Source organism: Entelurus aequoreus, linkage group LG27, assembly GCF_033978785.1.
Source record: "Entelurus aequoreus isolate RoL-2023_Sb linkage group LG27, RoL_Eaeq_v1.1, whole genome shotgun sequence".
Classification (NCBI taxonomy): Eukaryota; Metazoa; Chordata; class Actinopteri; order Syngnathiformes; family Syngnathidae; genus Entelurus; species Entelurus aequoreus.
Genome location: NC_084757.1, coordinates 4,815,059 through 4,827,558, shown reverse-complemented (window position 1 = coordinate 4,827,558; position 12,500 = coordinate 4,815,059). Strand labels below are relative to the sequence as shown.

The 12,500-nt window shown below is 28.7% G+C and overlaps 1 protein-coding gene across 1 annotated transcript in view; it reads right to left on the bottom strand.

The window, feature by feature from the left end:
• Positions 1–12,500, bottom strand: part of szt2 (SZT2 subunit of KICSTOR complex) — an 80,833-nt gene that overhangs the window by 41,532 nt on the left and 26,801 nt on the right. The window contains exons 15-17 of the mRNA XM_062038401.1: positions 9,504–9,748; positions 2,153–2,389; positions 2,012–2,090 (exon numbers count right to left, since the gene is read on the bottom strand). Coding sequence (XP_061894385.1) covers positions 2,012–2,090; positions 2,153–2,389; positions 9,504–9,748 — 561 coding nt within the window. The remainder of the gene's footprint in view (positions 1–2,011; positions 2,091–2,152; positions 2,390–9,503; positions 9,749–12,500) is intronic.

Below are 12,500 nucleotides of genomic sequence, written 5' to 3'. Positions count from 1 at the left end.
TAAATTCATAAAAGCAAACTTCATGAAGGTTTTTTTGTGACCAACAAGTATGTGCTCCAATCACTACATCACAAAAAATTAAGAGTTGTAGAAAGTATTGGAAACTCAAGACAGCCATGACATGATGTTCTTTACACGTGTATGTCTGTGGGAAAATATTGCGTATTTACTGTGTTTGCCATTGAAAAAAGTGTTCTATAACATAAAAACAGTATTAAACAAACACGAAAAAAAAATCATAAAAAAGGTATAAACGAGATATAAAACTTGAAGTTGATCTAGAGATTTAAGCATTTAAAGTAAAAAATATATAAAAAATAAAATAATGTATGACTTTTTTCAAACAATTTGGGTCCCTGAGATTTTTAGTGTTGTTTTTTTGGCTCAAAAAATAATAATGAATCAAAATCAGTGTTGTTTTAAATTATTGACCTATTAAAGGCTCCCAATTACTTCACATCAAATATTCCACTTTGAAGTTTTTTTGTGGGGAAAATGTTGCATATTTTTAATGTTTGCCAATAAAAAAAGTGACAAAAACAGCATTAAACAATGGAAAAAAAATCATAAAAAAAGGTATAATCGACATAAAAAATTTGAAGTTGATCAAAAGATTTAAGCATTTAAAGTAAAAAAATTTTTTTTTAAATCATGTGTGACTTATTTTTAACACTTTTGGATCCCTGAGATTTTAGTGGGTTTTTTTCTGAAAACTGTCATGACTCAAAAAATAATAATCAATCAAAATCAGTGTTGTTTTAAATGATTGACCTATTGAAGGCTCCCAATTACTTCACATCAAATATTCCACTTTGAAGTTTTTTTGTGGGGAAAATGTTGCATATTTACTGTGTTTGCCATTAAAAAAAGTGACAATAACAGCATTAAACAATGGAAAAAAAATAATAAAAAAAGGTATAATCGACATAAAAAATTTGAAGTTGATCAAAAGATTTAAGCATTTAAAGTAAAAAATCATGTATGACTTATTTTTAACACTTTTGGATCCCTGAGATTTTAGTGGGGGGTTTTTCTGAAAACTGTCATGACTCAAAAAATAATAATCAATCAAAATCAGTGTTTTAAATTATTGACCTCTTAAAGGCTCCCAATTACTTCACATCAAATATTCCACTTTGAAGTTTTTTTGTGGGGAAAATGTTGCATGTTTACTGTGTTTGCCATTAAAAAAAGTGACAAAAACAGCATTAAACAAGAAAAAAAAAAAATGGAAAAAAAATCATAAAAAAACGCAATCGACATAAAAAATTTGAAGTTGACCAAAAGATTTAAGCATTTAAAGTAACAAAAAATTAAAAAAAAAAATCATGTATGACTTAATTTTAACACTTTTGGATCCCTGAGATTTTAGTGGTTTTTTTTTCTGAAAATGACTCAAAAAATAATCAATCAAAATCAGTGTTGTTTTAAATTATTGACCTATTGAAGGCTCCAATTACGTCATATCAAATATTCTACTTAGAAAAAACAATATTTGGGGGGGATGTTGCATATTATGTGTTTTTGCCATTAAGAAATGGGTTTTCTTGAACAAAAAGGGCATTAAATATTAAAAAACTGATTAAAAGCGTTGAATTTTTTTTAAATAAATGACTTATTTTTACCTTTTTATGGGTCTCTCGAATCAAAACTTGAGAGGAGCCTTAACTGTTAAATAAATCTATATACTGTATTGTAATGGTTTTAAAAATGAAATATATCAAAATGGCCCCCACATGCGTTCATTTTTCAATGTGCGGCCTTTAGTGGCCAAAGTTTGGACACCCCTGGTCTATATTGAATGACATTTGGATTAAAAAAAAGTAATTCCATTTGATTTACTGGGCCACTGACCGAATGAGCAGCTTCTCCAGGGGCTTGTTGAGTACCACCACACACGTCTATGCACACTTTTGACCACGACTATCATTTTAGAAAATGAAGCTAAAATAAGTCATTAGAAAATGAAAGGATAAAAACAAGTAGTGCTCCTGTGAAGTGCATGTTTTACCTTCATCGGCAACTCGATGACCATGTTGACGATGCCGTCTCCACTGGCAGCGAAGTGAAAGCCCTCAGACAAGCGGATCCTTCAGTGGATCATCAACATCAATCAGTTTGGACCACGCAACAAACCCCCAAAACAACTCACTCTGAGAGCATGGACAGGATGTGGGCGACCGCTTGCATGGCCACAGCAGGACCCTGGCCGCTCTGCACCGCCCACACCCAGCGCCGGTGCAGGAAGTAGCGAGACAGCGAGGCCAGCGTGGACGAGGCGGTCCGGTTGGCCGCCACGTAGAGGGGTCCCGCGGTGCTGGAGGGCTGCACCGAGTTCTCCATGCTGAGAATGAAGGGGATCCTGAAGTCCAGCGGCAGCTTCTCGTACCTGCAGGTCAAGAATATCTTTTTGTCTTTCACAAGCAATTCTTCTCAGGGGTGTCCAAAGTGTGGCCCGGGAGCCATTTGCAGGCCGTAGCTCATTCTTTAACGGCCCGTGGCACATTCTAAAAATACCATTACAAAAAAAAAAACAGAAAAGAGTGGAATAAAAGAGTTTACAGGTAAAATATAATGAGAAAAAGTTGCAATGTGGACTCTAATTACACCATTTGTTTTTCTTTAAAACAGTCACCGCTCACAAAATAATAATGAATCAAAACCAGTGTTGTTTTAACCTATTGAAGGCTCCAATTACATTTTTTTGTGGGAAAATGTTGCATATTTACTGTGTTTACCATTAAAAAAAGTGTTCCATAATAAAAAACAGCATTAAACAAACAAAAGAAAACATGAAAAAAATCACAAAAAAGGTACAATCGACATATAAAACTTGAAGATTTAAGCGTTTAAAGCAAAAAATAAATAAAAATAAATAATGTATGACCTATTTTGAACACTTTTAGATCCCTGAGATTTGTTGTGTTTTTTTTCTGAAAACTTTCATGACTCACAAAATAAAAATGGATCAAAATGAATGTTGTTTTAAATGATTGACCTATTGAAGGCTCCAATTACTTCACATCAAATATTCCACTTTCCACAGCATTAAACAAACCATAGAAAACATGAAAAAAATCATAAAAAAGGTATAATCGACATACAAAACTTGAAGTTGGACTAGAGATTTACCGGTAAGCATTTAAAGTAAAAAAAATACAAATAAATAATGTATGACTTATTTTCCCGCGACGCCGAAAGGGACAAGCGGTAGAAAATGGATGGATGCATGGATGACTTATTTTTAACACTTTTGGATCCCTGAGATTTTTAGTGGGTTTTTTCTGAAAACTTTTATAGCTCACAAAATAATAATGAATCCAAATCAGTGTTGCTATAAATTATTGACCTATTGAAGGCTCCAATTACTTCACACCAAATATTCCACTTTTAAGTTTTTTTTGTGGGAAAATGTTGCATATTTACTGTGTTTGCCATTAAAAAAAGTGTTCTATAACAAAAAACAGCATTAAACAAACAAAAGAAAACGTGAAAAAAATCATAAAAAAGGTATAATCGACATACAAAACTTGAAGTTGATCTAGAGATTTAAGCATTTAATGTAAAAATTAAAAAACATAAAATAAAATAATGTACGACTTATTTTGAACACTTTTGGATCCCTGAGATTGTTTGTGTTTTTTTCCTGAAAACTTTCATGAATCACAAAATAAAAATGGATCAAAATGAATGTTGTTTTAAATTATTGACCTATTGAAGGCTCCAATTACTTCACATCAAATATTCCACTTTCCACAGCATTAAACAAACAATAGAAAACATGAACAAATCATAAAAAAGTTATAATCGACATATAAAACTTGAAGTTGGTCTAGAGATTTAAGCATTTAAAGTAAAAAAAAATACAAATAAATAATGTATGACTTATTTTCCCGCGACCCCGAAAGGGAAAAGCGGTAGAAAATGGATGGATGGATGGATGGATGACTTATATTTAACACTTTTCAATCCCTGAGATTTTTAGTGGGTTTTTTCTGAAAACTGTCAAAATCAGTGTTGTTATAAATGATTGACCTATTAAAGGCTCCAAATACTTCACATCAAATATTCCACTTTGAAGTGTTTTTGTGGGAAAATGTTGCATATTTACTGTGTTTGCCATTAAAAAAAAATTCTATAACAAAAAACAGCATTAAACAAACAAAATAAAACATGAAAAAAACCCACAAAAAAGGTATAATTGACATATAAAACTTGGTTGATCTAGAGATTTAAGCGTTTAAAGTTAAAAAAAATACAAATAAAATAATGTATGACTTATTTTGAACACTTTTGGATCCCTGAGATTTTTAGTGTTTTTTTTTCTGAAAACTGTCACCGCTCACAAAATAATAATGAATCAAAATCAGTGTCACTATAAATGATTGACCTATTGAAGGCTCCAATTACTTCACATCAAATATTCCACTTTTAAGTGTTTTTTGTGGGAAAATGTTGCATATTTACTGTGTTTGCCATTAAAAAAAAGTGTTCTATAACAAAAAACAGCATTAAACAAACAAAAGAAAACATGAAAAAAATCATAAAAAGGTATAATCGACATACAAAACTTGAAGTTGATCTAGAGATTTAAGCATTTGATGTAAAAATTAAAAAAATAAAATAAAATAATGTATGACTTATTTTGAACACTTATGGATCCCTGAGATTTTTTTGTGTTTTTTTCCTGAAACTTTCATGACTCACAAAATAAAAATGGATCAAAATGAATGTTGTTTTAAATTATTGACCTATTGAAGGCTCCAATTAATTACTTCACATCAAATATTCCACTTTCCACAGCATTTTAACAAACCATAGAAAACATGAAAAAAATCATAAAAAAGGTATAATCGACATACAAAACTTGAAGTTGGTCTAGAGATTTAAGCATTTAAAGTATAAAAAATACAAATAAATAATGTATGACTTATTTTCCCACGACCCCGAAAGGGACAAGCGGTAGAAAATGGATGGATGGATGGATGACTTATTTTTAACACTTTTCGATCCCTGAGATTTTTAGTGTTTTTTTTCTGAAAACTGTCACCGCTCACAAGATAATAATGAATCAAAATCAGTGTTGCTATAAATGATTGACCTATTGAAGGCTCCAATTACTTCACACCAAATATTCCACTTTTAAGTTTTTTTTGTGGGAAAATGTTGCATATTTACTGTTTGCCATTAAAAAAAGTGTTCTATAACAAAAAACAGCATTAAACAAACAAAAGAAAACATGAAAAAAATCATAAAAAGGTATAATCGACATACAACACTTGAAGTTGATCTAGAGATTTAAGCATTAAATGTAAAAATTAAAAAAATAAAATAAAATAATGTATGACTTATTTTTAACACTTATGGATCCCTGAGATTTTTTGTGTTTTTTCCTGAAAACTTTCATGACTCACAAAATAAAAATGGATCAAAATGAATGTTGTTATAAATTATTGACCTATTGAAGGCTCCAATTACTTCACATCAAATATTCCACTTTCCACAGCATTAAACAAACAATAGAAAACAAGAACAAATCATAAGAAAGGTATAATTGACATACAAAACTTGAAGTTGGTCTAGAGATTTAAGCATTTAAAGTAAAAAAAAATACAAATAAATAATGTATGACTTATTTTCCCGCGACCCCGAAAGGGACAAGCGGTAGAAAATAGATGGATGGATGGATGGATGACTTATTTTTAACACTTTTCGATCCCTGAGATTTTTAGTGTTTTTTTCCTGAAAACTGTCAAAATCAGTGTTGTTATAAATTATTGACCTATTAAAGGCTCCGATTACCTCACATCAAATATTCCACTTTTAAGTGTTTTTGTGGGAAAATGTTGCATATTTACTGTGTTTGCCATTAAAAAAAGTGTTCTGTAGCAAAACAGCATTAAACAAACAAAAGAAAACATGAAAAAAACAACACAAAAAAGGTATATTCGACATATAAAACATGAGGTTGATCTAGAGATTTAAGCGTTTAAAGTAAAAATAAATATAATAAAAATAATGTATGACTTATTTTGAACACTTTTGGATCCCTGAGATTTTTAGTTTTTTTTTTTTTTAAACTGCCACCGCTCACAAAATAATAATGAATCAAAATCAGTGTTGTTTTAAATTGTTGACCTATTAAAGGCTCCAATTACTTCACATCAAATATTCCACTTTGAAGTTTTTTTGTGGGAAAATGTTGCATATTTACTGTGTTTGCCATTAAAAAAAATGTTCTATAACAAAAACAGCATTAAACAAACAAAATAAAACATGAAAAAAATCATAAAAAAGGTATAATCGACAAACAAAACTTGAAGTTGATCTAGAGATTTAAGCGTTTAAAGTAAAACAAATTAAATTAAAATAATGTATGACTTATTTTTAACACTTTAAGATTCCTGAGATTTTTGGATTTTTTTCCTACAAACTACCTAAGCATTTAAAGTAAAAAAGAATACAAATAAATAATTTATGTGTTATTTTCCCGCGACCCCGAAAGGGACAAGCGGTAGAAATTGGATGGATGGATGGATGGATGACTTATTTTTAACACTTTTCGATCCCTGAGATTTTTAGTGGTGTTTTTTTCTGAAAATTGTCAAAATCAGTGTTATAAATGATTGACCTATTAAAGGCTCCAATTACTTCACATCAAATATTCCACTTTGAAGTGTTTTTTGTGGGAAAATGTTGCATATTTACTGTGTTTGCCATTAAAAAAAATGTTCTATAACAAAAACAGCATTAAACAAACAAAAGAAAACATGAAAAAAATCATTAAAAAGGTATAATCGACAAACAAAACTTGAAGTTGATCTAGAGATTTAAGCGTTTAAAGCAAAAAAAAATTAAATTAAAATAATGTATGACCTATTTTGAACACTTTTAGATCACTAAGATTTTTTGTGTTTTTTTTCTGAAAACGGTCAGGGCTCAAAAAATAATAATGAATCAAAATCAGTGTTGTTTTAAACTGTTGACCTATTGAAGGCTCCAATTACTTCACATCAAATATTCCACTTTGAAGTGTTTTTTGTGGGAAAATGTTGCATATTTACTGTGTTTGCCATTAAAAAAAAGTGTTCTGTAACAAAAAAACAGCATTAAACAAAAGAAAACATGAAAAAAATCATAAAAAGGTATAATCGACATACAAAACTTGAAGTTGATCTAGAGATTTAAGCATGTAATGTAAAAAAATAAAATAAATAATGTATGACTTATTTTTAACACTTTAGGATTCCTGAGATTTTTTTATTTTTTTCCTACAAACTGTCATGGCTCAAAAAATAATAATGAATCAAAATCAGTGTCGCTATTAATGATTGACCTATTAAAGCCTCCAATTACTTCACATCAAATATTCCACTTTGAAGTGTTTTTTGTGGGAAAATGTTGCATATTTACTGTGTTTGCCATTAAAAAAAAGTGTTCTATAACAAAAAAAACATTAAAAAAACAAAAGAAAACATGAAAAAATCATTAAGAAAAAGGTATAATTGACATACAAAACGAAGTTGATCTAGAGATTTAAGCATTTAATGTAAAAAAAATATATCTATATAATAATTAAATGTATGATTTATTTTTAACACTTGAGATTTTTTTAGATTTTTCTTTTTTTTTCCTGTAAACTGTCATGACTCAAAAAATAATGACTCAAAATCAGTAATGTTCTAAATTATTGACCTATCGAAGGCTCCAATTACTTTACATCAAATATTCCACTTTGACTGTTTTTTTTTTGTGGGAAAATGCTGCATATTTACTGTGTTTGCCATTGAAAAAAGTGTTCTATACAACAGCATTAAACAAACATGAAAAAAATCATAAAAAAGGTATAATCGACATACAAAACTTGAAGTTGATCTAGAGATTTAAGCATTTAAAGTAAAAAAAAATAAAAAAAAAATAATGTATTTTGAACACTTTTGGATCCCTGAGATTTTGTTTTTTTTTCCTGAAAACTGTCATTGCTCAAAAAATAATGAAACAAAATCAGTTTTAAAAATAATAAAAATAATAAATTATTGACCTATCGAAGGCTCCAATTACTTCACATCAAATATTCCACTTTGACTGTTTTTTGTTGTGGGAAAAAAATTGCATTTTTACTGTGTTTGCCATTGAAAAAAGTGTTCTAAAACAAAAAAACAGCATTAAACAAACAAGAAAAAAATCATAAAAAAGGTATAATCGAGATATAAAACTTGAAGTTGATCTAGAGATTTAGCGTATAAAGTTAAAAAAAAATGTTTTCAATTTTAAAAAATTATGTATGACTTATTTTGAACACTTTTGGATCCCTGACAATTTTTGTTTTTTTCCCTGAAAACTGTCATGACTCAAAAAATAATGAATCAAAATCAGTAATGTTCTAAATTATTGACCTATTGAAGGCTCCGATTACTTCACATCAAATATTCCACTTTGACTGTTTTTTTTTTTGTGGGAAAATGTTTTATATTTACTGTGTTTGCCATTGAAAAAAGTGTTCTATAACAAAAAAACAGCATTAAACAAACATGAAAAAAATCATAAAAAAGGTATAATCGACATACAAAACTTGAAGTTGATCTAGAGATTTAAGCATTTAAAGTAAAAAGTAAATACAAATAAAATAATGTATGACTTATTTTTAACAATTTGGGTCCCTGAGATTTTTAGTGTTTTTTGGGGGGAAAACTGTCATGGCTAAAAAAATAAATAAGCAATCAAAATCAGTGTTGTTATAAATTATTGACCTATTAAAGGCTCCAATTACTTCACATCAAATATTCCACTTTGAAGTTTTTTTGTGGGAAAATGTTGCATATTTACCGTGTTTGCCATTAAAAAAAGTGACAAAAACAGCATTAAACAAAAAAACAAAAAAAACGGAAAAAAAATCATAAAAAAAAGGTATAATCGACATAAAAAATTTGAAGTTGATCTAAAAATTTAAGCATTTAAAGTAAAAAAAAATATTTAAAAAAATCATGTATGACTTATTTTTAAGACTTTTGAGAATTTATGGGGTTTTTTTCTGAAAACTGTTATGGCTCAAAAAATAATCAATCAAAATCAGTGTTATAAATTATTGACCTATTGAAGGCTCCAATTACGTCATATCAAATATTCCACTTAGAAAAAAACATTTTTGGGGGGGATGTTGCATATGATGTGTTTTTGCCATTAAGAAATGGGTTTTCTTGAACAAAAAGGGCATAAAATATAAAAAAACTGATTAAAAGCGTTGAATTTTTTTAAATAAATGACTTATTTTTACCTTTTTATGGATCTCTCGAATCAAAACTTGAGAGGAGCCTTAACTGTTAAATAAATATATATACTGTATTGTAATGGTTTTAAAAATGAAATATATCAAAATGGCCCCCACATGCTTTCATTTTTCAAAGTGCGGCCTTTAGTGGCCAAAGTTTGGACACCCCTGGTCTATATTAAATGACATTTGGATAAAAAAAAAGTAATTCCATTTGCTTTACTGGGCCACTGACCGAATGAGCAGCTTCTCCAGGGGCTTGTTGAGTACCACCACACACGGGCGGTCTGACAGCGCCTGCTTGGGAGCGGAGAGCGAGGGCGACTTGGACGGCGATGGGTGCCCCGCGGCCTTCCTCTTGGTCTTGGGCGTGGCCTCTTTGTTTTGAACGCGATGCGGGAAGCGCAGCTTGAGGATCTGCTCTCTGAGCTCGTCCACAATCTGGCAGGAGACACAATACGGCAGCTGGCAGTACAATCCCTTAAATACAAAAGCAGTGAAGTTGTCACCTTGTGTAAATGGTAAATAAAAAGAGAATACAATTATTTGCAAATCCTTTTCAACTTCTATTCAATTGAATAAACTGCAAAGACAATATATTAAGCGTTGGAACTGAGAAACATGGACATTGTATAATTGATTAAGAATAGTTACAAATAAGAATTGCAATTAATCTAAAATTCTTTTTTTTTTTTTTATTGTTGACACCCCAAATGATTTGTCTGTAAAATTGTTATAAGTACACCTCTGCATAAAATGGTATACTTATTAATAGTAAAGAAAATAAAATAAATATAGAGATCACCTTATAACAAGGAACAACTTTATTAACATTGTTTTTTTAGAGTTTTAAAGTGCATTAATTAATGATTTGTCTAAAAAATGGTTATAAGTACGCCTCTGCATAAAATGGTATACTTATTTATAGTAAAGAAAATAAATGTGGAGATCAACTTATAACAAAGAACAACTTTATTAACTTAGTTTTTTTTGTTTTAAAGTGCATTAATTTGCCACCCCTAATGATTTGTCTAAAAAATGGTTATAAGTCCACCTCTGCATAAAATGGTATACTTATTAATAGTAAAGAAAAGAAAAGAAATAGAGATCAACTTATAACAAGGAACAACTTTATTAACATTGTTTTTTTAGAGTTTTAAAGTCCATTAATTTGCCAGCCCTAATGATATGTCTATAAAAATTGTTATAAGTACACCTCTGCATAAAATGGTATACTTATTAATAGTAAAGAAAATTAAATAAATATAGAGATCAACTTATAACAAGGAACAACTTTATTAACATTGTTTTTTTAGAGTTTTAAAGTGCATTAATTAATGATTTGTCTAAAAAATGGTTATAAGTACGCCTCTGCATAAAATGGTATACTTATTTATAGTAAAGAAAATAAAATAAATGTGGAAATCAACTTATAACAAAGAACAACTTTATTAACATTGTTTTTTTGTTTGTTTTTTGTTTTAAAGTGCATTAATTTGCCACCCCTAATGGTTTGTCTAAAAAATGGTTATAAGTCCACCTCTGCATAAAATGGTATACTTATTAATAGTAAAGAAAATAAAAGAAATAGAGTTTAACTTATAACAAGGAACAACTTTATTAACATTGTTTTTTTTAGAGTTTTAAAGTCCATTAATTTGCCACCCCTAATGATTTGTCTAGAAAAATTGTTATAAGCACACCTGTGCATAAAATGGTAGACTTATTAATAGTAAAGAAAATTAAATAAATATAGAGATCACCTTATAACAAGGAACAACTTTATTAACATTGTTTTTTTAGAGTTTTAAAGTGCATTAATTAATGATTTGTTTAAAAAATGGTTATAAGTACACCTCTGCATAAAAGGGTATACTTATTTAAAGTAAAGAAAATAAATGTGGAGATCAACTTATAACAAAGAACAACTTTATTCACTTAGTTTTTTTTGTTTTAAGTGCATTAATTTGCCACCCCTAATGATTTGTCTAAAAAATGGTTACAAGTCCACCTCTGCATAAAATGGTATACTTATTAATAGTAAAGAAAAGAAAAGAAATAGAGATAAACTTATAACAAGGAACAACTTTATTAACATTGTTTTTTTTAGAGTTTTAAAGTCCATTAATTTGCCACCCCTAATGATTTGTCTAGAAAAATTGTTATAAGTACACCTCTGCATAAAATGGTATACTTATTAATAGTAAAGAAAATTAAATAAATATAGAGATCAACTTATAACAAGGAACAACTTTATTAACATTGTTTTTTTAGAGTTTTAAAGTGCATTAATTAATGATTTGTCTAAAAAATGGTTATAAGTACGCCTCTGCATAAAATGGTATACTTATTTATAGTAAAGAAAATAAAATAAATGTGGAAATCAACTTATAACAAAGAACAACTTTATTAACATTGTTTTTTTGTTTGTTTTTTGTTTTAAAGTGCATTAATTTGCCACCCTTAATGATTTTTCGAAAAAATGGTTATAAGTACACCTCTGCATAAAATGGTATACTTATTAATAGTAAAGAAAAGAAAAGAAATAGAGATCAACTTATAACAAGGAACAACTTTATTAACATTGTTTTTTTAGAGTTTTAAAGTGCATTAATTAATGATTTGTCTAAAAAATGGTTATAAGTACGCCTCTGCATAAAATGGTATACTTATTTATAGTAAAGAAAATAAAATAAATGTGGAAATCAACTTATAACAAAGAACAACTTTATTAACATTGTTTTTTTAGAGTTTTAAAGTCCATTAATTTGCCAGCCCTAATGATTTGTCTAGAAAAATTGTTATAAGTAAAATACCATACCATAAAATGGTAGACTTATTAATAGTAGGGCTGCAACAACTAATCGATTAAATCGATTATAAAAATAGTTGCCGATTAATTTAGTCATCGATTCATTGGATCTATGCTATGCGCATGCGCAGAGGCTTTTTTATTTTATTTTTTTATTTTTTTAATTTTTTTAAATAAACCTTTATTTATAAACTGCAACATGTACAAACAGCTGAGAAACAATAATCAAAATAAGTATGGTGCCAGTATGCTGTTTTTTTTCTCAATAAAATACTGTAAAGGATAGAAATGTAGTTTGTCTCTTTTATCCGATTATTAATCGATTAATCGAAATAATAATCGACAGATTAATCGATTATCAAATTAATCGTTAGTTGCAGCCCTAATTAATAGTAAAGAAAATAAAATAAATATATAAAT